At 46.0% G+C, this 26490-nt stretch overlaps 2 protein-coding genes across 2 annotated transcripts; one reads left to right on the plus strand and one right to left on the minus strand.

Moving 5' to 3' along the window:
* Positions 1-298: 298 nt before the first annotated feature.
* On the plus strand, positions 299-13526 carry srebf1 (sterol regulatory element binding transcription factor 1; the record flags this gene model as incomplete). Its single annotated transcript, XM_079232623.1, has 19 exons — positions 299-404; positions 2497-3090; positions 4392-4567; positions 4706-4828; positions 4954-5172; positions 5273-5387; positions 5609-5766; positions 5902-6121; positions 6239-6423; positions 6568-6829; positions 7005-7171; positions 7410-7578; positions 7682-7790; positions 8014-8123; positions 8809-8941; positions 9089-9254; positions 10188-10397; positions 10982-11093; positions 11765-13526. The coding sequence occupies 19 exons, from the start codon at positions 299-301 to the stop codon at positions 11983-11985; spliced, it is 3555 nt and encodes a 1184-aa protein (XP_079088749.1). The 3' UTR covers positions 11986-13526.
* Positions 13527-15647: 2121 nt separating this feature from the next.
* On the minus strand, positions 15648-26228 carry rai1 (retinoic acid induced 1; the record flags this gene model as incomplete). The annotated part of the gene is made up of 5 exons (XM_079232858.1): positions 15648-15765; positions 16048-16109; positions 18191-18240; positions 19384-19477; positions 19692-26228. 5 exons carry the CDS (start codon positions 26226-26228, stop codon positions 15648-15650), a joined length of 6861 nt encoding a protein of 2286 aa, XP_079088984.1.
* Positions 26229-26490: the final 262 nt, after the last annotated feature.

Raw genomic sequence — 26490 nt, forward strand, 5'->3', positions numbered from 1 at the left:
TCAACATCGACTGGGTGGGTTCTTTCGGCGGCCACCGTAAGCATGTTAGTACTGAACGAGCGTCAGTGTTTGGCTTGGTTTAACAAGTTTCCCTGGACCATCATGGGGGTAGGAGTGAGTAGTTAGTTGACACATCAATACAAAGTTGCAGCTCAGTTTTCGCGTGTCTCAGGTGGACTCGGGATCGGACGTTTTTGGCAAATGTAGGGACGGGAGAAGTTCCCCCATTTTCGTCTCTGAGAGATTCCACAGCAAGTCAAGTCTATATTATCGGGAAAAGCCAGACACAACAGTAATGATGAACAGCCTGTCTTTTGACGACCCGTCGCTGGATAATCTGGATCCAACGCTGTCGCTAAATGACCCCAGCGACATTGACACGGCCCTCTTAAGCGACATTGATGGTAAGACAATACACCAGTGTTTGCTAGCTCACCCAGTCGCGTTAAACCCACAACACTGCTTGTGACATACAACAACGTTATCTCCTGTACGCCACGTGTGTTTAGTCTGACTCGCCTCCTGTATTTTACATATAATGTTCAGTCTAAAAGCCTAATTTATACCAACATTAACCCCCATTAGTGAGCAATTTAAAGGGCTTCAGCTCACGTCGTAGCGTTAGCTTCCATTAGCTCGAGTGGGGAGCTAACGCTGGCCGTTTAGCGAGCTAGTATCCTGTGTATGTTGTCTGAGGTGATACCAGTAGCTCTTTTCCACTGAGTCGTGTCTCGCACACACGATTCAGAACTCGCCATCATAATCTTTTCGTACTAACCGATTAATGGAGCCGGTTTGCTGAGCTAGTAGCTAACGCGAGTGGCCACGCCCCCTCCTGCTCCAGAGACGGGAGGTTACTGTCGGTCATCACACAGAGTTGGGTTCACCGCCTCAGTTGACCGAGTTTACACATGTTAGATATACCTTTTTGTCAAGAAATAAATAAGATGTACAATATTTTATATTACTACGTGCTCTATTGACACATTTGCCCCCTGCTTATGTTTGTTGTAAACACGTGCGTGTTTAAGTTTGCATTAATGTTGTATACTTAATGAATATATATTTCATATATATAACGGCTTTAACTAAATACTGGCACAGCAATTCAAATGTGTTAAGGTCACATAATATTATTATTATATATTTCTTTACAGTAATAGCTAATGCGTATTTTCTTATGATAATAGTCGAAGGATATTAGTGCACCACTGCGCAATGCACATCCCGCAGACGTGCTCGCGCCTTCCTAAATTTGACCGGCAGTAACCCTCCGTGCTGCTGCTCTGTGGTAACCTCGCGCGGAGCCACAGACAGCGCGCGCGCTCTCTCTCTCGCCTCCCTGTCTTGGCTGATCGGCATAGCGAGTCTCCGAGACGCGCTCTGATTGGCCAAGAGCGATCACCTCATCCACAACACTGGACTATAAAATCAGGCTGCTGCGTTTCCACTGCAGACACAACATACACTCACACACAAGAGTGTCCGGTTGTTGTTGTTTTTTTGCGATACATCCTGCTGCGCTTTATCAAGTCAAATTTAGAGACTACAAAATACTTTGTCCATTTGAGAGAAGAGCAGAATATATGTATAGTACAGTGCCGTTATATTCTTAAACATTCTATTTTCATATCGTGCTCCTGAGAAACCCATGAGTCAATAGTTGCGAGACATAATCAACATGAATAGTTCATGTTTGTCAAGCAATGCAGTACATTTGACAAGTTTTCTGTTCGTCCTTTGTAATACTTTAGCCCACAACTTTTGTACTTTGTATGTCAGCACGTATTCTGAATAGGATTCCTTAATGTATCCATTAAGATGAAATTTAGATTATTTTTGGATCACGGTTTTAATTCAGGATAATTTTTTTTAAATTAAAAGCAACCAAAATGTTTTTAAGGTAAACACTTCCTTTTATTTGATCAGTTTTAAGCTGCCCCATCAGTCATTTTTCTTATTCACATTATTTGGTAATTCTGGTTTGGGGTAAAAAAAAAATCAGAAATAAAGAAAAATTGAAATATTCTCTGTATTTTTAATTTTTTATGTATTTGTTTTACATTCTGACATTAGCTGGGTCTTGGAGCAAAATAGTGCATTCTTACCCCATGCTGCAATACAAGTTGTGTTAGATGTAGTTTACTTCCATGACATTATCTTTTACACAGTGATTATATTTTGAAGCATAACTATTGTATTCTTGAGTTCATTCAGGGCTCTCTCTGATCCGTCATAGCATAAACACTGTACATGTGGATTGATAAATGGTTAACCAGCGTAGATGGAAATGAAGAGATCCAGTTTACAACCGAGAAGTTGTAGAACTCGATAAGCCAAACTGAAAACCATATTTCTATGACATTTCGATGTCTCATCAATTTTAAAGGGACTCCAATTCACAACTGCAGACTTTGAGTGCTATCTTGGAAGATTCTTATATATTTTTCTTGGTCAGTTGCAGTGACCGTGATTCTGATTTCTCTCCCTCTTCAGACATGCTACAGCTCATTAGCCACCAGGACATGGAGTTTGGAGGACTGTTTGATAACCCTCCATACACGGGGCCTCCTCTCACCCAAGAGCATCCTGGTTTGTCCCAGTCCATCACTATAGCTCCAGCTCCAGCTCCAGCTCCAGCTCCAACTCCAACTCCAACCACACCCCCACCTCCATCGTCCTCTTCCATCCTAAGCAGTAGCCCACACCTGGATGCACTCCTGGGCCCTCCCATCACCCGCAGTTCCTCCACCCCAGACAAGGTCTTTCAGCCTCCGACCTTCCAGCAGTCCCCGCTGGCCCAGGTTCCCATCTCCACACAGAGGCAGCAGCCAGCTTCTCCGCCGCAGGCTCAGAGCCTCAGGCTGCCCCAGGTGGAGCAGCCCCAACCCATTCTCAGCCCGCCTGCCCCGGCCCGGGCAGCTTCACCTCATGGCTCACCAGCACCAACCCCATCTTTTATCATCACACCCCAGGCCCTCTTCACCTCGCCTGCACCCCAGACTCCGCCTCAACCCCAGCTGCAGGCACAACCTCCGGCTCAGTCGCAACAGGTCCGGATCAACTACACCAACCAGAACAGCTACACAAGTAAGCACTCTTTGATGGCGATGAGGGTTTATTCTATTGCTTATACGTTAGATAGTAAAGGAGATCTACATCTACAATGTAAATTCTTCAGTGATCATTCTATAGCAGTCCATCTCAATATACAATTGTGGGTGTTTTCCTGCATGCATTATTGCTCAAGAGGACAGGACACACAAACCAACCCACGAGCCCAAAGCATTACCTTACAACCTTACAATCACTGAACTACCCCAGTATTAGCCTCAGCAAGGTGGTTCCTCACGTGTATTGCATTTACCAAGCTAGGTAGCGAGGTTTCAACCTCAGCTGAACTCGTATCAAAGTTCAATTCTAATAGACTTTGATCAGCGGCGTGTACCATATGCACTGTGTTTAGTGTTTGTAGCGAAACGCTCTTTTACAACAGTGGGGGGAAAAAATAGTAAATTGAGTGTTGCGTCTTAGATGCAATACATGTTTATTACTCCTATAAAACGCCGGATCCTTGTACTGACTGGTGACTGCGATAGCTAGCCCAGTTGGAACTGATAAGAAATATAAGGTGACACACTGAATGTTGCCACACTTATTTCCAATGAGATTGTGTTTCACCTATTGGCCTACATACCCAGAGATGAGGTCTTGTAGGGTTGCATTAATAAACAATAATACGTTTGAAGAATAAATCTATCTAATAGTTTTTTGTTTGTTTTACCATCATAGAGTGGTTATGTGGAAGGACAGGTACCTTACTGGTCAGTGGAAACAAATGTATTTTTTTTTAAATCTGGCTTGCTAGCCCTGTTCATCACAGTGGAGTATAACATTTTGCTATTCCAATTTTTGAATGCATTTATAATGTTTGCTCGCTCTTAATCTCTTAATTATTTATGTTAAAAACATAATTTTTAATTTTTTCAACCGGTTTAAAATTCGAATATCAAAAAGTGTTCGAAAACTGCCACATCACGGCAGTAAAATGAATACTGGTCCTATTTGATATTGCTTCATATTGATAAAGCTTATATTGGCTGATATCATACTTGTTTTTGTTATAATATTGAACTACAAAATTGCAGTCAAGATTTGTTGTTTGACTGCTCAAGTCTGATGCCACAGAAATGTTCAAATGTATTTTTTGTTGCTGCAAGAATTAGATGGAAGCAATTCAGCAATTGCTTCATGCACTGTATTATTTACTTTATTGTGCAGTTGCTTAATAAAAGCAGGTAATGAGGTTGATAGTTGTGTGTGTGTGTGTGTGTGTGTGTGTGTGTGTGTGTATATATTTCATACATGCTTTGATTTAAACTATTTTCCAGCTGTCACTCCCAGCAGCGTAAGCCAAACCGCCACCATCTTGTCATCCTCACCTCCAAGTGTTCAGCCGGTGACCATCCAGGCTCAGCTCCAAGCGCTGACCACCACGTCTCCTCTCCTGACCACGTCAGTGAGTCCCTCAGTTCAAAGCATCGCACCCCACGTGCAGCAAGTTCCTGTGAGTACCTGAACGTACATGTACATACAAAACATACAAAATACATACAATAATTGAAGTGTACTCTGTATTGTTTGTGTGTTATTGAACCAAAACCCTAACTGTATATCTTTACAGTACTTGTGTACGTCTTCTCAGGTGTTGCTGCAACCCCAGTTCATCAAGGCTGAGTCTCTGTTGCTGACCACTCTGAAGCATGACCCCTGCATTGTCACTTCCATGTCCTCTTCCACCACCCCAGTACAGAGTGCTTCACTGCAGGTAGGCCGATCATGTGCAACTCAATACTGAGATTAAACAATGATTTAAAATATGATTTTACTCTGCATTCCTTCGGTAACTGTCTGTATTTTTTTTTTTCTGGCTACCTTATTTACCTCTTTTAGGCCTTTATGGGCGGTGGCACCATCCTGACCACGATGCCTGTCATGGTGGACGGTGATAAGCTGCCTATCAACCGCATCGCCATCAGCGGTAAGCCGTTCGGCCAGCCACCCAAGGGAGAGAAGCGCACAGCCCACAACGCCATCGAGAAGCGCTATCGCTCCTCTATTAATGACAAAATCCTCGAGCTCAAAGATCTGGTGGCTGGTAGTGAGGCCAAGGTAGGAAAGGGTTTTATTTAAATACATCACAATCGACAACATTGCAGAGATCAAAGAAGCTTATCTTATATATTTTGTTGATATTTCTACTTCCTTATAGCTCAACAAGTCTGCAGTCCTGAGGAAAGTCATCGACTACATCCGTTACCTGCAGCAGACCAACCAGAAACTCAAACAGGAGAACATGGCCTTTAAAATGGCAGCCCAGAAAAACAGTACGTGCTAAAAAACCCGTCTTTGTTATTCCATAAACGCTTCGCTGCAGTTTCTTTTCTTGAAAGCAAGTCATTCAGTTGACCTTTTGTGATGAGGTCTATTGATAGCTACGGTTATCTTGAAATGACTAAAGTGAAATTGAAGGTTGAAGATGTCTTTACTTTCTTACCACTGATTGACCTCCTAACTCTCCTCATCTTTCCTTTCCTTTTTTCTTCAGAGTCTCTCAAGGACCTGGTTGCCATGGAGGTGGATGGACCGGCTGATGTGAAGAACGAGCTGCCGACCCCGCCGGCTTCTGACGTGGGATCCCCCACCTCCTTCTCCCACTGTGGCAGTGACTCAGAGCCTGACAGTCCAATGGGGGAGGACATTAAGGTATGCATGATAACAATAGTATCTAGTATTGGGTAAAGTCGTCAGTCAACCATCGCTGTATTCATCAGAATAAAATATGTAGTTCCTGTCTGTGTGTAGCTAACGTAAACGTATCTCTGTGGTCTCTTCATTTAGCAGCCGAGTGTGGACATGGTAGACGGTTCGGCAGCAGGAGGCAGTGCCGGCGGCATGTTGGACCGTTCCCGCATGGCTTTGTGCACCTTCACCTTCCTCTTCCTCTCCCTCAACCCTCTGGCCGCTCTGCTCTGCTCATCCGGCAGCAGCTCAGTTGGAAGCGCAGCAGCCGCTGCCAGCCATCACGCAGGAAGGAGCGTCCTGGGTGTGGATATCGCAGGTAAACGGAAGCCACCGTCGGTCGGAGTGTCACAAAAACAAAACGTTTTTTAAATGATCTAAGAATCTGATTTCATGTGATGTATTGCATGATAAATCAAATGTTTTTTTTCTGTAGCGGACTCGTGGGGCTGGATGGACTGGATGCTGCCAACTATACTGGTGTGGCTGTTGAACGGTATTCTGGTGTCCGGCGTTCTGATCCGACTGTTAGTGTACGGAGAACCTGTAACCAGACCACACTCTGGATCTTCTGTCTTGTTCTGGAGGCACCGCAAGCAGGCTGATCTGGACCTAGCTAGAGTATGTTATTTATTATTTACAGATCAAATCTAATGATCTTTATGGAAACATTTGATCCTTTTTAAAATGCAACATCTCAATTTAAAAGAATATTATATTTGTACCTTCTTCTTCATCCTCACTGCTCTCTTTCACCCTCCCCAGGGAGATTTTGCCCAGGCCAGTCAGAACCTGTGGACCTGTCTGAAGGCTCTTGGTCGTCCCTTACCCATCTCTCAGCTGGACCTGGGCTGTGCTGCACTCTGGTCCCTATTAAGATTCTGCCTCCAGCGTCTCTGGGTGGGCCGCTGGCTGGCTGCCAAGGCTGGAGGACTGCGATCGGACCGCCCCCTGAAGGAGGACGCCAGCAAAAGCAGCCGCGACGCCGCCCTAGTTTACCACCGCCTGCACCAGCTACGCATGACAGGTCAGCGGGTGTGAAAAAACGCTGTTTCTAAATAAATCAGTGTTGTGTGAGTCTGAACACTGAAAGGTGGCATATTGAAGCAACATAATCTCAGTCGATTAAAGAGGAACTCAGCCTTTTTGCTGCAAGAGTCAGTTTAAGTTGTCATGTTCTTGTCTTATATCTGTGCATACAGGTAAGCTGAATGGTAGCCACCTGTCAGCAGTGCACATGGCTCTCAGTGCAGTGAACCTGGCAGAGTGTGCTGGTTCCTGTCTGCCTGTAGCCAGTCTGGCTGAGGTCTACGTCTCTGCAGCTTTACGGGTCAAAGCCAGCATGCCAAGGATCCTTCATTTTACCTCTGTAAGTGCTCTCAGCTGCTTACGCACAACCGCCTCGCTCAGTCTTTTATAATGTGCAAATGTCATATTTTATTTAATTGTTTTTGAGTGACGCTGAACTACTTGCACGTTATCCTGTTTAGAGTTTGAATGCTCTTGATTTGACATTAGGTTAATTTGTTTGTTAATGACTTGATTCTGTCCACATTTAATTTATTACATGCGAGTGGAGGACTTAACTTACTTTTCTATTCTGATAGCGTGTGTTCCTGAGCAGTGCTCGTCAGGCGTGCCTGTCTTCCAGTGGCAGTGTGCCTCCAGCCATGCAGTGGCTGTGTCACCCACTAGGTCACCGCTTCTTTGTGGACGGGGATTGGGCTATTCGCAGCATTCCTAAAGAAAGCATCTACAGCCAGGCTGGCAATACCGGTCAGTGCAGACAAAACATAGCACACACTTTCACGTGACCGAAACACCCGTTTGCTAGATGCACATTGAGGCCGTTGTAACCAGTCTGTTGGTCCTCTTACAGTGGATCCTCTGGCCCAGGTGACTCAGGCCTTTAGGGAGCATCTCCTGGAGAAGGCTCTGTACTGTGTGGCCCAACCTCACGAAGAGAAAAGCCCCAGCCAGGGAGAGGGGTGAGAGAATAAAACACATTTCCAAATAACTGTTTGATACTGCACACCCCACTGGAATTTGTCAACCATATGTATCTTTTATTGGAATCTCATGGTTGATTTGATAATTAACAATGAGGATAGCATAATAGACTATTAAAAAAATATAAAAAAACTGATTTTGAAATGTCTTGGTGTGTACATGTGGCAGAAAAGTAACTATTCAGTGGTTGTCTGTCCTCAGGGAGTATGCTGATGCCCTGGAGTACCTCCAGCTGCTGATTAGTGCATCAGATGCAGCTGGCGCTACCTCCCAGTCCTTCGCTATTGGCTCCAACATGGCCACCGTGACCGGTAAGTCGCTGTCATTTCTTTCACCAACGCATTTCTTTCACCAACGCATTTCTTTGTCTAAGAATCAAGAAACCAACCACTGTAAAGACACTTTATCTTGAACATTACGGAAATCTCAAGGCACCTTTTAGATTGCCTTTGCTTTTCCCGCATCATTCAGTCACCTGCCCCGACTGTTTGATTTCCTTTTTAATGTGTTTGCTAAATAAGACGCACCGAGATAAAGTTAATTTTTATACTTTTTGAGATTGAGTGGCTTGATTTCCACTCGGTTGAAGGTGAAAGGGAGGCATCCACTAGATTGCTTCATCTATCTTCAGCGCTGTCAAATCGGTGATCACCTTGAGAGGAGGGAGGGAACGGGAGACTGTGCAGGGATTTTAATAAGAGACTTTTCTTGGCAGAGCCTCAGGTTGCGCACACTATTAGGTGTGTGTGTGTGTGTGTGTGTGTGTCCCAATGTTAAATGGAGTAGTTTTCCCTCATGAGGGAGTCGTCAAAATGGCTGCTTTCTCTCAGCATGATGTGACTATGCCAGAGGGGACAAACAGATTGATTCAGAGGTCAAAATACTGTGTGTGTGTTTGTGTGTGTGCACTCGTGCATGTTAAAAGTGGGCAGTGGGGGATTCAAATATTAGCATTTTTGTTTGTTCGCCTTTGACTATTTTTGTTTCAACTTCCAGGCTGCGACCCCCACTCCAAGTGGTGGTCCTCGGTCACTGTGGTGATCATCAACTGGCTCCAAGGAGATGACGCCGCGGCCGAGAGACTGTATCCGACTGTTGAGCACCTGCCACGCAGTCTGCAGAACGCAGAGTAAGTTGGACACACACACACACACACATACAGAAACATCTGCAGCCAGACTAGGACTGTTTCAAAACCTTTGTCTCCAGAGGACTTGCAGACATTTCCACTTCCTTAACCTGTGTCCTCCGTCTCTTTCCCCCCTCGCTCTGTCAGGAGTCTTCTGCCCAAGACGTGTCTGAACACTTTCAGGGCTGTGCGGGCGCTGCTGTCCAAGCCAGAAAACTGCCAGCTGAGTCTGAGCTACAGCGACAAGGCCAGCGCCCTGCTTCGAGACAGCCTCAACCTCGGCCCACACTGCCACAGCTCCGGTTTAGACAAGGTAAGGTTTTGTAAGGGCGACAGCATCTGCATTAGAAAGCTGGAAAAAAAATGCATACACACGAATGCTCAGTGACAGATGTTCCCAAATGTGCGTGTATCAAATTGTAAACACAGAAAATTGTCCACACACACACACACACACACACACACAAACACACACACACACACACACACACACACGTGCACACACCTTTCACAATACAAAGCCACACACTTTACCACAGACTGCGAATCCCCCTGGAGCAACTCCTCTCTGTGATGCAGCGGTGTCCTACCCTCTGGTGTTCAGCAGATGGTGATGCTGGTGGATAGGTAGCTCAGTGTGTGTGTCTACGGCCGGAGCTGTGGTGCATTGTAGTTGCATTGCATGTGTGTCTCAGCGGAGTGCAATGTACCTGCAGTGCAACACAGAGCTGGGCCACTAACGGCAGAACACACACACGCTTTGTGGGGGTGGAAAATGCCCTCAAATTTTGAGTAGAGCTTTGTTGTAGTTGGTGCCGGGCAATATCTCTGTGTGTTTGTCTGCTATCGCTCTAATCACTAAATGTTTGTTTTTATCAAAACAAATAATGACTCATAGAATTAGTGTGCACACTAACACTATAATGTAATTACCAAGTCAGATTCACCCCGGGAATATTTGAGAATGGCAGCTGAGGTTTGACATAACATCTCACTGTCCAATATAAGAAATATCAAGTGGAAATTTTAGATATTGTGTTTTGTCTTTGTCAAGAATTCTTTACCATATTATGCTTTGATAAAAATGTAGAAACAATTTTTCTTCATGAGAATATCCCTCAATATAGGATCTAAAGCTGAGACACATTATACACTTTATACCACAATTATAAAAATAGCTTTTAGTTTTTTGTCACTCAGTTACAAACTATTGAAATGTGTCCTAATCTTGCGTAATTCTCTCTAGGTTATCCAGTTGCTCTTGTGTGATCTCCTGTTGGTGATGAGGACCAATGTGTGGCGCCTGCAGCAGCAGGGGGCCGGTCCTACGGGGTCGGTGGGTACCAGCGGCCCGGTGGGGGTCCACCAGGCATCCCCACCGGAGCTCCAAGGCTTTCAGCAAGACCTCAGTTCCCTACGCAAGCTGGCACACAGCTTCAGGCCTGCGATGCGAAGAGTACGTAAAACAGTATTGACCTCTAATGTTTAGAAATTCAGACTTCTAGAAAATTTGGGGCTTTCGTTGCTTACATATATTCAACTTTTACTTTTTGGAGACTGTTTTCTAATCTTAGTTCCTCTCAGTCTAACACACACACAAACAGCCGTCCACCACAATGTCATTGACAGACACTCTGAACACACTGTCTGTTTACATTGTCAGGCATTTAAAACCATGACTCATTGTCATGACCTCACTTGGAGAAGATCGGCTCACAGGCATCAAGACAGATTATTTCGTGCTGCACATTTCCTGGAATGGTCAGACAAAATGGCAAAACATTAAGAGAAGCATATATACATCTAAATACTTTTTGTGCACATATTTGCAGACAGTCCACAATACATGCATCTGTTGAAATTACGAGGGAGGTGTTGCAGCACACATATAGATGTATATAAACACACACACAGAGACACACACAGACACCCCTGAGGCAAGTGCTTAGCTGCGTTGTTCACTAGGCTTCAAAGTCTCTCTGAGGTAGAGCTGAATATTATGTATGACTCATCATCCCTCCTCTTCCTCCTCCCTTCCAGTTGTTCCTTCATGAAGCTACAGCAAGGCTGATGGCGGGAGCCAGTCCCACCCGCACGCATCAGCTCCTGGATCGCTCGTTGCGACGCAGGGCAACGCCCGGAGCCAAGACAGGTGTGTTTGGACGCACTTATGTAGATTCTTTCTTTTTTTTTTTTTTTTTTTTTTTTCTCCATCCACTCAGCACAATACATTCTGTCTGCAGGTAGATTGGTTTGATAAGCTGTTTGCTTCTTGATATTTAGAATTTCTGTTTTATTTTTATAGAGCAAACATAATTTCCTCAGTTGTGATATTTTCTAGTAATTGCTGTATTTACTGTTTATGATTTACCTATTAAACCTAATGAATGTGGATACATCATTTCTCACTGAAAAGATGAGTTCAGGCTTTCAGTGTCTGTTTTTTCTCTTGGTATTGGTGGCAGCATGAGAGGCTCATAATCATAATTTGTTTTGTTGCTATAATCAGGTAGCTTTAAAGTCAATTTCCAACTCACTGATAAACTTCATCTGTAGACTCTGCTTTTCTCTCGGCATCAATTTTTTTAGATGTGTCTTTTCTTCCTTTTTAAATAAAGTTGCAGTGAGCTCAGGGACATTAAAGGACTAATGCGTAGCTCTAATCAGCTTCTCCTTTGTTTTGCCCAATTGTTCTCAACGCTTAATCCCATCAGTAATTAAATAAGAAGCCGCTGCAGTCTGATAGGCCGCTGCTGGCTGACGACATCAAAAAGCTCACCCGAGATACCGGGGTAATGACATTATTTGTGTATTTGTGTGCAGAGGAGTGCGAGGCGCGTCCAGGCCAGCGGGAGCAGGCGGAGGCTGTGATGCTGGCGTGCCGCTACCTTCCCCCATCCTTTCTGTCGGCTCCCGGACAAAGGGTGGGCATGCTGGCGGACGCAGCCCGCACCCTGGAGAAGCTGGGAGACAAGAGGACCCTCCACGACTGCCAGCAAATGATCATCAAGCTGGGCAGCGGCACCACCGTCACCAACAGCTAGAGGAAGGGAGGGAAGGTGGGCATGGTGCTGAGGACATGCATGGACACTGTATATAAAAACATCTCTGAAATACAAAAACACACTGACGGAAAAGAAACCCCCACAGAGACCACACAGTCTCTGGCTTTCTGGCGTGCAGCTATTGAACAAATTGATTTAAACTATCCAGATTCATATCAAACTGAAAGCATTTTCTGTATGGACTGTCCCTCATCAGCAAGCACTTCAGAGTTCACATTCTTGTTGCTATGGATTATTGCAAGAATAAAGGAAGCTTACTTACCGAGCTGAACCCCCTCATGAGGCTGTGTTGCAGTGCCACAGTTTGACCACAGAGGGGAGCCATCACATCCTCTTAGTGGACGGTGCAGTGTGACTGGTGTGTGTGTGTGTGTGTGTGTGTGTGTGTGTGAGAAGCATGACGGAGATACTTGCCCTGCACTTATTCAGTATAGTCCCACCCACCATATTTTTGACATAGATGCACCTTTTTACGGCAGAAGAGCTCTGGGTTGGAGTGGAGGTCTCCCCTGCTTGGCTGCAGACTGAGGGGTCTCTTGTTTTTGGGAGGAAAAAGACCAAGCTCTGATTGGTCCGACCGTGGGCTGTTTCAGTGTGAAGCAGGTTGTTCAAATAGTGTTAAAGTTGATTTGAATCATGTTTTTATCGGTGATAATCTAAGGAGAGGTGCCCCACTGTACAAGCTCTGTGTCTATCTGCACTAGCCCTGCGTGGCTGATTTCAATGAGATAAGTAATAATATGGCTTTATGAAGTTATTTTCATAGAGGTCTTTTTTTTTTCTTTTTTTTTTTGCAGTGTACATATTTTAAAATGTATTTATAACCTGTATGAAATTTTTATTAAGCAGTATTTTGCATAAGCAGAGTGATAAATGCTTATTTTGTTCCCTAAAACCTGTTTTCTTTGGTAGCTTTCGAACAGGCCTACATTATATGGTTACTGTACTGTGTTATGGAGACAGTATGAAGTTATTTGTGTCACATTGTGTGACTCGATTGACCTTTTGCACTGTTGCACACGTATGCAACTATGATATGATATCAAAAGGAATTGGCAGCGTCCAATTCTGGCATCACCTACAGACAACTGGAAATATAAAACATTAACCTTTGGCACGTTTGCAACAAGTTACATGATGCAGACAATTTCAAAAGTAATTCCCTTTTTTCCCCAAGAGGACCTGTAGTGAATCTTCTGGTTTTTCCTTTGTAGCTTCAACATAAAGCGCAATACTTGCTCTTTCAGTCATTATAGCTTCATGCTCCTAGAGAACCATTGTTTATTGATTTTAAGAGGAGTGTTAAAAAAATGACTTTGGTATGTGATTTTTGTCCCAGAATAAGTATGTTTTATTTTTTATAGTGTGTCACTAATGTGAAAGACTGAAAGATGTTAGATTGAGATGAATGAGATGGAACCATGTTTAAAGGTGTTATTCACGTGTCCTGTAACTGACATATTTTTATCACTTCTTCTTTGGGTTCATTCTTTTCTGATGTAAATATTAAAGCATTTTGTAATGAAGACTATCGTGTTTCCTGTGTTGCTTTTCTTTTGAATGCTTCATGGTAAATAGTGTCATGCCTCATGATGATGTTAAAAGTAATAAAAGTCTTACATGTAAAGTAGGATTCAACTTTCGCAAAAAGGTTAAAAATATTAATACGGTAATTCTGTAATTAATCTCGAACAGTGTTTTTGAAAGCAAAGGCCAAAGTTAATTGATATCAGTAATAGATGCATATTTGAATACCTAGCATTTTATTATTATCAGAAAGGAATCTTTGAGACATGACTGATGATGGGATGTGTTAATGTGTCTGTGATGATGGAAATTTGACTTTTTGGTCACTTTACCTGGCGAGCGAAAAATAAATAAAATTGCTGTTCTCCATGTATGTTAATGTCAGTGCACGTTCAGTAAAGACAAAAAGAGCAGGCGTTGGTCATAGCAGCATTGAAAGGTGCTGGTATATTTAACATTGGCGTTACAAAAAACATTTCAAACAAAGTGATGCTGTGTCATCGATTCCAAACAAATTGACATGAAAATCAATAAAACGGCATGCTCCAACTTATGACAAGTGACATTCCCAAAAAAGGTCGTTATTTTTTTTTCATCAATGGATTCTTTTAATAACATTTTATAAGCAATAACATATTCCATTTTATAGAAAATAAACATCTCTAGGAAATACTATACACAATTATATTAGTACATCACATCTTACATTTAAACAGCATCAAATACTTATATACACCATTAAATAACGAGCTTCATAAAAGGGAACGTTTGGTGTGGCGTTTTTGCACTTTCTTTTATGCTCTAATACTTAAATATGTCTCCTTTTTGATATGACCAGTACTTAAACTGACACCCTGTCCGGGGCATTGTTACATAGCATGGAAGAGTGAAAGAGGCTACATTTGAGATACACAAACAGACGGGTGTGTTGTGAAATCTGGGTTGAACGTATATCTTTCTGCGTTGCTGTGGTTGGTGAACTAATCATACATCATGACAATGTTCAACAGTAATACTTCTGGACTGTACATAGATGTGAAGTGAGACGACCTGACCCCCGGTCGGACCCTTGGAGCCCTGATCTGCAACCTGTCAATGGATGATGCCGCGGCGTTCTGTACATAGTGAATGTGCATACAGTTGAAATGGAGTAACACTCTTAAACAGAGTTATCTTTTTTTCTTTTTTTTTCTTCTTTTTTAAATTTCTGAATTACAACAAAGCCTGACATATACCAAGGGTGACGCGATGATGTCGTATAGTCATAATGCACATCAAAATACATCTCCGAAGATAAGAGCATTATATTAAAATACTGGGTCCGTTCTTTTTCCTCACTCTTCAATATCAGAATAGTTAGAACCTGTAAAGCACGTCATCATGTACAGTTTCCTTTTTTAGTTTCGTTTTGTCTCTTGTTTTAAACACAAACGCGCACATTGAGAGAGCACATCCAGTGGCTGGCTGCTGCTTTTTTGATGCAATGACATCTTGAATCAGAGATGAACTTCTTCACTTACACAGACACATGAGGCACACACACACACTGATGATGTGGCTGTAGAATGACATTGTGGTTATCACACACACATACACACACACACGCACACACACGCGCACACACACACACACACACACACACACACGCAGCGCACACACACACACGCGCACAGACACACACTCACGCGCATACACACCTCTTGGCCCACAGACAAGGTGGCCAGAGGGATGCTCCCGTCCAATCAGTGTCCGCCAGGTGTCTGAATATGATAGCAACCCATCCGAAGGCAGAACACACGCACACACACACACACACACACGCGCACACACACGCGTTCCTCGCTCTGCATTTCAAACAGCCCCCCTGTGCACTGGGCTCTAGGCACACAGCCTCTAAAGCGCAGTCTATCCTCCTGTTAAACAGCGCCGCTGCCTTCTGCCTTCCAGTGAGGGGTTCAGTCGGGGAAACACATTTCCAGGCCGAGTTCAGGGAGCAGCTTATTCTCTGCGGAGCCATCGTCCAGGGTGTGTAGCTCCACCTCATCGCAGCCTTTTATCCTCTCCCAGCCCCATTGGCAGACGTGCCTGTCCCTCATCACTCATCACCGTATCTTTTAGGTGTAGGTGGCTGTATGGACAGCATCTTTGTTTGCCTTGCTGGATAGGTGATGCTTGCTTGGCTGAGAGGTGGTGTTGGTGGTGGAGGTGGTGAATTGGAATATCTTACAGGTCCTGTAGGGAAGGGGAAAGAGAGACTGACATGAATTAAAGTTACAGATGCACAGAGATGAATAACCGTATGAGCTGTGCCAGAGGCTTTGAGGTACTGCTACACAGCAATGCAGAACATGCACCTTTATGTTTTGCTGTTAAGTCTAAACCATTAAACTGTGCAGTATATGCGTTCATGGAAAGAGCTGCAATACATGGACATGAAGGTATACTGCAGGTGGGAGCTCACATGTATGTGCTATACATGCAGCGTAGTGAGAGTTCCTGTGCAGGTCTGCAGACACGTTAGTGAGCTGGCTGCTGTGTGCAGGAGATGGATGCAGCTGGCTGGTGAACCAGCTCCACTGTGAAAGACACAGCGGGAACGCCTACTAATTGAGCTGGTGTGGTGGTGGTGGTGGAGCGCTTTCTTTCCCCTTATCTTCCTCCGCAGAACCCCAGCATCTCTCGTTCACTCTTTCCGTCTTCCCTCTGAACTGCCAGTTGCCCATCCTTATGGCCTGGACTCAGACCAGCAGCGTTCACTCTCTCTGTCTTCTATCTCTCCCTCTTTCTGCTCTCCTCTCTGGAGGAACTCTTTTAAACATTCAATCTCACTTGTTTTATTTTCTCACTTTCTCCATCGCCGAGTGTTGCCTGTCTCTCTTGTTGCCCTTCTTTTTTCTTTCTATCCCCGTCTCTTTCATGCTTTCGCTCTCTGATCTAACTGCCCCCATTCGTCTTTTGTTCCCACTCAGCCGCTGCACAAAACAGTTTTTTCTTCTCTCTGCCTGTCTCTCTGTGTATTTGTGTGTGAGTTTACAGGTACCCCGTTAATGAACCTGTGTGGATGCACACAGTGTGTGTCCCTTAGCTCTAGATAGCCACAGCTGTAGGCAACACGTGTGTGTGTGATTTCATTGATATATGTGTTCCAGTCCTGAACACATGCAGAGGGAGAATTTCAGAGGGGACCCATGGGTAGGGTGGTTGTGTGTGCACGTGTGCATGTATGTATGTGCCTGCTCTTCCCTTTGATTAGGCTGCTCAGCGTAAATTGGCGCTGCACAGACCCACACACAGACCCTCAGATCCCTCAGCTGATGACAGCTCTGCCTCAGCCCGCTAACAACAATCTCTCTCTCTCTCTCTCTCTCTCTCTGTCTTGCTCTCCTTTTTCTCTCTGTTTCACATACTCTATTTCTGCCGCTTAGACGTGGGAGTTGAGGTGAGGAGAGGCGGGGAGAGGAGATGAGAGAGAAAGATGGAGGAAGGGATGAAGGGAGGATGACTGAAAGAGTGGAAAAAGGGAGCATGCAGGAGATGAGGGGTGAAGAGAGTGAGGGAGCTGGAACAGCAGGGAATCACACAAGCAAAATAAGGGGGGAGGGGGGGGAGAGGGAGAGAGAAAGGGTGGAGAGAGCATGTGGGGAGGATTGCAGGCAGTGATGCTGGGTGGGGTGTTTTGATCAGTAGCCAGCTTTTCATCCCTGTCAGTCTGCACAGAGGAGAACAGGAAAGGAAGAGGGAGGGAAAGAGAGATGCAGAGAGGGGAGGGAGGAAGGAAGGAAGGGAGGCTACTGCCACTGCTGCCTCAATGCACCGCTGCTCCCTGCTGAATGTCAGCATCTCTACTTCCCTCCCCCCATCCCTCAGCATTTGACCTTCCTCTTTGTGCTGCAGTGCAAACACGCCACCACCAGATGGAGTCTGTCTTGCAGGAGAGTTGATTGTGGTGTGGGCTGTTCAGAATAACACAAAAAAACGGTGACCCATTGCAGCAGCGGTGGTCTGCAGTCATAACAGTGGTTGCTGAGTGACGGCACGACATGAAGGGCTGATAGGTGAGTGTTCGCACAACTACTGGTGGTTGATATGGGTTCAGCTTGCCAAGGTCATTGAGTACATATTGATTTGGTCACAGAATATCGGTCAGTCCGAGATGAGATCCGGACTATTTTGGCATGGGAATGGACAGGGGACTTGATACAGGTGTACAACGAACACCAACGTGAACCCTCGTGTTTCTTTTTTGGATTCTTTCTCTGTTCGACAAGAGCTGACAATTGTGTTTTCTGCTCTGCACTGTATCATATATCCAGCTATGGTGCTGCTGCTTGTGACAGCAATGTGTGAACTCATTTTCTTTCTCTGTTTTTTGGCAAGAGGGATGGGGGGAAAAACAATACAATTGAAACACACAGCTTGGCGCAGAAAGTTCTAATGGGACAAACACAGAACTACAACTGTGCATGGACACATGAAAACACCTGAGAAGTTTTTACAATGAGTGATACCAGTTCATCTCATTATGTATTCTATGCATGACTCACTGTGAAAGCAGGATGCAGTAATAATTTCGTCAAAGATTTTAAACCCTAACAACTGATAATATAATGATTAATATAAATGTATTCAATAGTTTAAAGGTTTTTATTTTTCTTACCTCATGTTTAGGACATTTTATGGAGAAATCATCTTCGTGGAATGTGCAGCCTAGGCAGGGAGAGAGAAAGAAAATAAAAGGAATAAACTAGATATCAACAATAACAATGAATGAAACAAATACCATGAGGCGAATGCACACAACAACTCAGCCAAAGTAAAATGAGTAAGAAAGAGGCACAGACAGAGAGAGAGAGAGAGAGAGAGAGAGAGAGAGAGAGAAAGAGAGAAAGAGAGAGAGAGAGAGAGAGAGAGAGAGAGAGAGAGAGAGAGAGAGAGAGAGCAACAGAAGAAAGAGAGACACTGAGTGGATAAGTTGCGATGCAGACAGACAGTCAGATATGGCCGGTGCACTCAGCAGGATTAAAAAGGGCCTCGCTCTGCTCCCTGTGCTGGCTAAAGGCAGACGTGGCAGGCCTTCTAATCCTCACACTGTACTTCCTTGGCATGAGGTAATGTAAGGGGAAGCCATACAACAACACATGTTCTGCTGACACATAGACACTCACTTATATTGACAACAATGACCAGGGACACACACACACACTCAGACACTGAAGGGAGTGTGGTTGTAAGACACACACAGGGTAGCATTAGGGCCAGCATTCAGGCAGGAGGCAGGAGGGCACACACACACACACACACACACACACACACACACGCACACACACACGCACACACACACGCACACACACACGCACACACACACGCACACACACACACACACACACACACACACACACACACACACACACACACACACACACACACACACACACACAGAGCCACAGAGGTTGTGGTCAATAATGCACACATGCACACCCTCCACCGTCTATCTTTTCCTTTTGCTCACTCCAGGATCCCACTTTTCCCTCATCATCCCTTTTATTCAAGGCTCCTTGCCTCTTTTCCCTCCCTCCTTCCCGCTTTTGCTCTCTCTTAGCACTCTCAGACAGCTATTCTCACACTCAATAATGTTACTTCCTGATGTATTTTCCCCACATCCCCCCCCTCACTTTCTTCCCTCTACTTTCATGTTTCTCTTTTTTTCTTCTACCTGCCTTAATTGTTGCTTGCCCACAACCCTCTAAACCCACGTTCAATTTCCCATTCCCAATTTCCCTCCTCATTTCTCCTCCCTATCCCTGGCTTTTCCCTTGTTGCTCTCTTCCTTCTCTCGCTGCGGTCTCTTACCTATCTCTTTGGCGCAGACATAGTGGTATTTATGAGAGCAGCCTCTCCAACAGCAGCTGAGGGACGCCCCCACAATCTGGCACTTGTAGCAGCTCTGGGGTTAGTCAGACAGACGGAAATATGGACCAAGATTCAACAAAGAAACAAACAAATTGACCGATAGAAGGACAGAGGGACAAAGAGGGTAAAAAGAGGAAAAAATGTAAAAATGTTAACATCAATTTCTCCAAGAAGCGGCATATTATTCCATTTAATTTTTAACTTAACTTAAGCATGCATTTTAGAATAGATGTTGATTGCTGTCGTACCGTTTGGGCCGAGTTGCTGGCAGCCTCCCTCAGTCCGTATAGTCTCCCAGCTACCATAATGACTCCCTTGGTCCAGATGGCACAGTTTTCATGGGCCCAGTGCTCTTTAGCCTCTGCCTCCACTTGTAGCCTTTTGAACATGCTGTCACCACCCTCTTGGTCTCTTGAGGCTCCTGTGCCAATGGCCTGGAGCTGCTTCATCCTTCTGAACCTCTCGCGGAGAGTTAATCTTCGAGGACCACTCTCCTGACCCGTCCTCTCTGCTCTTTCTGCCCTCCGATAGCGCCAATGGTGCCTGCTACTACTGCCCTCTTGAGTGAAAGCCTCTGTATTGCCCTCTTTTTCTGTGCTGCACTCACCCTCGCTCTTTGAGGAGCTGGGTTCTTCACTGCTGCTACTCTTGTTGTCATTGGTCTTCTGTGATTCTTCTCTGACAGATTCTGTGTGCCCCATCGTCAACATTTTCCGTGGAACGCCATCCTCTGTGTAGTAGGGTCCACACAAATCACCTAGGTCTCTGTAGTTTGCTGGCTTTCCACAGAGGCAACATGTAAGACACCTGTCAATGAGATTTATTTTCACCAAGGGTCCTTGCAGCATGGCAGCAGTGTGTGGCACTATTTTTGCAACTGTGAAAGGATTCCTCATTCTAAGTATGCCCTTTTTTCTACGTCTCTGAAACACCACTGCATCCTCAGGCTTGTTGACGATGGCACACCAGGAAGAAAAGTCTCTGGAGTTGTTGATCCGGACATAAGGACAGAAAGACAGTTTAGAACTTTGATGGACTGGTTTGCGCCTGATTCTTTTCACAGAAATGATCTCAGTCTGCTTTTCTGATATTGTCACCACAGGACCCACAATACATGTTTCTACTTTTTCCTTCTTTTCCGTTTCTTCTTTTTCTCTCTCCTCGTTTTCGTCCCGTTCACATCCTGCAGCCCTTACTACTGCTTCAATAACCTCCATGGCGTCTTTCATCCCAGGTTTTGGCCCGGGCTTTTTGTGGACCTTCATCGGCTTGCCAGGAATTTGCTCTGCTGTGGTTTTGCCTCGTTTCCTCTGAGTTGGATTTGCGGATGGTTTTCTGCCTCTTTTAGGTTTCTGAGTGAGTTCTTTGCTGGTTACCTTGGGGGCTTCTGTGATCTCATCTGCTCCGATTGGCACAGGTGTTGTGGACTCGGTGGGGGTTACCGTCCCTTCTACCCTCTCCTGTTGTTCTACTGATTCAATATTTTTCTCCTCAACTGTCTCTGTTTCTTCGGCTTGGCCTTTTCTTTTCTTTCTCCTCTGTTTTAGATGCATCTCATGGTTGTTTTTAATGGCCCTCTGCTTGGCTAGTCTTGGTGTTGTAACTATTAGGCTCCCTGCTTCCAAGGCTACTATTGAGGCATCGGTGCTCTCCACCATGGCCCATCTCTTCCTTTTAGTTCTGGTGGACTTAGTGGGAGCAAATGATACACCTTTTGAGGCCTGACGTGTCCACTCTCCTAGAGACCTGACTTCACCTGGAGCCTCCATTGAGCTCCAACCCTTGTCAGCTCTGACACCATGCTGTATCCCTGGTTTCATGTGTTCTTGCCTTGTCTCTTCTTTATTCACAATCTCATCTTCTATCCCTTGTCTCATCTCCTCTGCTGTTGATGCCTCTCTTCCTTGTGCCATCTCCTTTTTTCTCACTGCTCCTTCACGTTGTTTCAGTACTTCCTTTCTAGAATCTATGCTTTTTACCTCTCCCTCTATCACCTCAATGCTATTTATGAGCATAGATGGGTCACCTTCCTTTAGGACAAGTTGAGGCAAAGCCTTGGCTGTCACATCTTCACTTAGATTGCTGTCCATCTGGGGGATTGGGATGTGTTTCTTTGAGCTTGGAGATGTAATTTTCTGCACCATGGCCTCGTATTTCTGTCCTCTGCCTTTGCGTGGTGGGAGAACTTTTGTTTTCGTGGGGCATTGAGGAGGCACCACAGGCACATCACAAGTGATGTCCATCTCACTGATGTTTGGAGGAGTGTCTTTGGGTGGGGGAGTGACCACAGAGACTTTCTTGGATGGCCCCCGCTTTCTTTTGGGGCCACGGACACCCTTCTCTTTCAGTGTAGAGACAACCTGTTCCACTAGAGACGGTTGAGGTGGTAAGGGTTTTGGTTTTGGCTTTGGACCCCTCTTTTTCTTTGCTGGTGTTGTACAAAGTTCTGGGCTAGGTTTCCGTTTTAATGGAGGTAATGTCTTTTCTTGTGATTGTTCCGGTAGGACTGGTGTGGCAAGTGGTGCAGGTGGTTCTGCTGAAACATCTGTGTTTTTGACTGCATTAGGAATGGAAGTTGGAATTTGTTCCACATTAACAGGTTCCTCTACTTTTGGAGAATCTTCAGTAGCTTTAATTTCTGTTAGTGTCTGGGGAAAAAAATCTTCCCCTGTGACTTTTTCTTTTGACAGTTTTTCTTGCGAGGGCTTTCTGGATCTTAAGACCATGTTCTTACCCTCCTTCTCTGGAGCCGTAACCTCATGGTTTGCTTGTTTTTCATCCTCGTTTACTGGTTTGGCATCCTGGGTTACTTGTGATATTAAAGTTTTTGGGCTCTTTTTGGCCCTGCTTTGCAGTCCTGTTAAAGGTTCAATGGTTTCTTCTTGTTGTCCCAACTTTGCCTTAGAAACTGAGCCTTTAGGGCGACCCACTGAGGCCTTGATGGGTGCAGTGTCATCGGGAAGCAAATCATCTGCATGCTTGGGTCCAGTCTTAGGTCCTAGTTTTAGACTTGGCTTTAGAGCTGGTTTTGGAACAAGTTTTGGTCCAGGTTTTGATCCAGATTTTGGCCCAGATTTTGAGCCTGGTTTGGGTCCTGGTTTTCGTTTCACAGGTGTTTCAATTGTCTGTGGCGGCTCTAATTCATTTGGCACAAGTTTTGGTCCTGGTTTAGGTCCTGATTTAGGTCCAGGTTTTGGCCCGGGCTTTGGTCCAGTCTTAAGACCAGGTTTAGGCCCTGGTTTTGGACCTGGCTTTGCCCCCGTTTTTGGCCCTGATTTTGGTCCAGGTTTTGGCCCTGGTTTGAGCCCAGGCTTTGAACCTGGTTTTGGGCCTGGTTTTCTCTTCACATGAGGCTCAACTTTGGGTGGCAAATCTGGTGCATTGAATGAACGAGTGCACATTCTCGAACGAAAACCATCAGTTATCATTTTGGGAGTCTGGCGTACAATAGATTCCTGATGAGCTAGGTCCATTGGATCCGAGAATAACATAGTTTTGCTTGGAGGCATGCAGGGTTTCTGTGTAAGCGAGGGAGCTACTTCCTCTTCCTTTCCCTCCAAGCTTAGTTGTCGCCTAATTCCCACACCTGAATGCATGATTCTTCTTCTACCCCTTGCATGCTTACGTCCAAATGCCCTCGGCTGAGCAGATGGGGCAATAGGTTCTGGTTTGGCCAAGGGAGTCACTGCACTAGCGCAGCTGATGCCTGGCTCCATGTCTTCATCGCCTTTTTTGGGGGAGGGAGGAGTGTCTGCCCAGGAAGGGGCTGAGGGAAGTATCGACTTCCCTGGCAGTTGAGGAGAGTCTGGCTCCAGCACTTTAGCATCACTGTGATCAATATGATCCCTGGCCTGAGCTGAAGGTGTTGTCTTGTCATTGAGCGCTGAGAAAACTGGCATAGCAGACTGAGGCTGAGGAGCAGTGTCACCAATGGCTGACTCCCTTGCAGGAGCATCTGCTGCTGCTGTTGCTGCTGCTGCATTTGGATGGGCAGGCGCCCCTGCAGGCTCGTTGTCAGTATGGAGCTCTGTACTCTGACTCTCTGTCCTGCTGCAGAGATCCACAAATGACTTCTCTTGCCCATCTCTGTTAATGTGATCCTCAGTCGATGACACTTTATCCCCCTCCTCTAGTTCCTCCCTAACCCCTACAGACAGAGGAGGGGAAATAGAATGCTGTTGTCTCTGTATTTCTTCTTCTCCCTCTTCATCTGCCTCATCCTGTGCACTCTCATTCCCCTCCCCCTCCTCTTCATCTTCCTCATCTCTGCTCTCTCTCTTGACTGAGTTGCTCTCGTCCAAGGCATCAACTTGGGGGGTTGGAGAGGTGTTCTCTGAGCTGTCCTCCTTCTCTGTGGAATATTGATCCTGTTCAAGGTCACCCCTAGATATAAAAGGCAATGTTTTCACTGAGCTCTCAGATGCAGTTGGAGACTCAGATTTGAACGCTTCTGATTTCATTTCATGGACAAAGTGTTCCTTGTGGCTGGAGTCAGAGAGAGTGGCTGGGGACTGTTCAACAGAGTCTCTTGTATCAGGGTCATATTTGCTCTGGACTGTTTGGTACAATGTCTCCTTGTAGCAATATCTTTTTTCTGTCATTCCTTTGTTTACATTGCTGTAAAGAGCTGGACATTTCTCTTCATCTGACCATTTCTCCAGATTATCTGTAGATTTAGTGTCTGAATCTCTCTCGCTGTCAGGAGATTTCTCTGTTGACACCTCCTCTTTGTCAGCTAATTTTTCTGTCCAGGCTGATTCTTCAAAGTTCTCTTTGACAGGTTCGTTGATATGCTGTATATCTGAAGGGGAGTCCCTTTCTTGTTTCATCGGACTGGGGATTGTAATGCTTGTAGGAGACCTCTCATCACCAATGCTCTTTACTGGAGTATTCATGCCATCCCCTCTCTGCCCTGACTGACATCGAGTAGGGTCAGGGGTAAGGTTGTGCAGACCTGAGTCTCCAGACCTGGTGGACATATCATCTGGAGATGTCATGGAGCATGAAGAGGCTGTGTCCAGGTTGAGTTGTGTGTTATTGGGAGCCTGTGCTGGACTTCTGCCCTGGCCACAGTAGTAGTAACCCCTCTCCAGTTGTTCATCACTACTGCTGGAGTAGCCTCCCTCATGGAGTTCCATGGGCATTGGCTGGTGCTGTGGGGTAGAGTAAGGGTCCTGCATGGGGCCTCCACCAATACTACCACTACCACCACCATCTGGATATGGAGGACTTTTGTACTCCTCACCCTTTTTGATGGATGCTCCGCTTCCAGCACTGCTGTTGCTACCTCCATTGCTGCGCTTACCACCTTTCTTGTTGGCCACCAGGGCCTCTGATAGCAGCAACTGCTGGACATTATTAGAGATGTTCTCTACCTGAGAGGTGAGGGCATTCAGACTCCACAAGCTGGGGTTTGACAACAGCTTCTCCGAGAAGCGTTCTTTCATGGTGGGGACCTGCGGTGTGGTGGTGTAGCTGTGGGGGGCTGCATGGGGCACATTGGGCGAGGGGTGTGAGCGAGGGGGCATCAACATAGTATTGGTGCCGGCTTGCTCCTGCATGCCAGCTGAAGAGGATGAAGAGGAGGATGCTGCCCCAGGGGTCATGGGAGGTTGGCCATACTGGAATGACTCTGGATTGGTCATTAGTGGTGAAGGGGTGGAGCTGTACGAGGGGGAGCGTCCTACAGAGCGGGCTGGAGAGTGACTTGAGGAGGGGCTACAAGTCTGATAATACTGTTCTGGTGATCTGACAGACAACTCTGAGAGACAGTAGTTTTGTTGGGGTTGGCTGTAGTGTTGGTATTTAGGGTGGGGCTCCTGGGGGTTGGTCATGGCCTGTAAAGGGGGCTGCTGCTCATAACCCCGGGAGGGAGGCTGCTGGTAGCCATAACTGTTCTGGGTCGACCTGTAAACCCCATGCTTCAGACTGCTGTGGCTGCTCATTTGTCTGCCATACTGAGAATTTGGGGGAATGCTATAACCTTTATAACAGTGGGGCATTGGGCTGCACTTTTCCATGTATGGCGAAGGAGAGGGTGAGTGCTGGGGGTAGTGAAGGTGACTCTGGGGGTACATGAGAGGGGAGGGGGTAGGGTTAGCGGGGTGGGCCTGATGGTGGGGGCTGGCATAGGCAGGGGTGGTGGGTTGGTGGCACTGGGTCTGGGAGTGGGCCAGCATGGTCTGGTCTATGTACTGGGAGGAGCCAGGTGCAGGGGTACCACCAGCCTCAATACGCCCCACCATCTCCTGGTCAAACTGTGCTAACTGGGCAGAGTCTTCCCATTTCTGCTGGAGGTGGCCCTCGCTTAAATACTGGGCTGAGTAACTCCCAGGGCCCATGTGGGTACTATAGGCCCCGGGACCCTGTAGGTGCTGACTGGGGTTTGGTGGGGGCACTTTGCTTCCTCTGTAGGCTTTCTTTGTCTGCGAAGGTGCTGCGCCCCCATTTCCACTCCCATTCCCTCCACCATTGCCTGGGTAACCAGGGTAGGCTTGCTGGCTGTAACAGTCCTTGGGTCCTCCTCCAGTTACTGGTCCTCCAGTTACCGGTCCTCCAACCGGAGTCATGCTCGTGGGGTTCGCCAGTGAATGAGCCTCATAGCCTGTTCTGCTGTGACCAGGGACTGGGCCTGGATGTGGACCGGGGCTCGGGTGCGGGTGCTGGGGGTGGGGTTGATGCGGGTGTTGTCGGTAGGTCTCCAGGCGGGATAATTCATGGGACTCCTGCTGGTAGCAGGGTTGGTTGCTGTGGTAACCACCGCTGCGCTCACGGAAGGACTGCATAACTCCCTCCGACTGCAGCCAGAGCTGGGAGGGGGAGGTGAGGTGAGACAGGAAAGGGGGAAGGGGGGTTTGGGGTTCTGAAGGCAGGGAGAGAGGGAGAGGGGGGGGGGCAAGAGAAAAGAGAGAAAAATTGTGATGGTTAGTGCTGTTGAGCTTCAGGTTAATCTATCTCACATTGTATCCTCTAATATTCAATGTCTAATTCTACTTTAACATCCACTTGAAGTCAAAGCTAAATTCTTTCCCTCTTTGAGAACCATTG

The sequence above is a fragment of the Taurulus bubalis genome (assembly GCF_910589615.1).
Source record: "Taurulus bubalis genome assembly, chromosome: 17".
NCBI classification, from domain to species: domain Eukaryota; kingdom Metazoa; phylum Chordata; class Actinopteri; order Perciformes; family Cottidae; genus Taurulus; species Taurulus bubalis.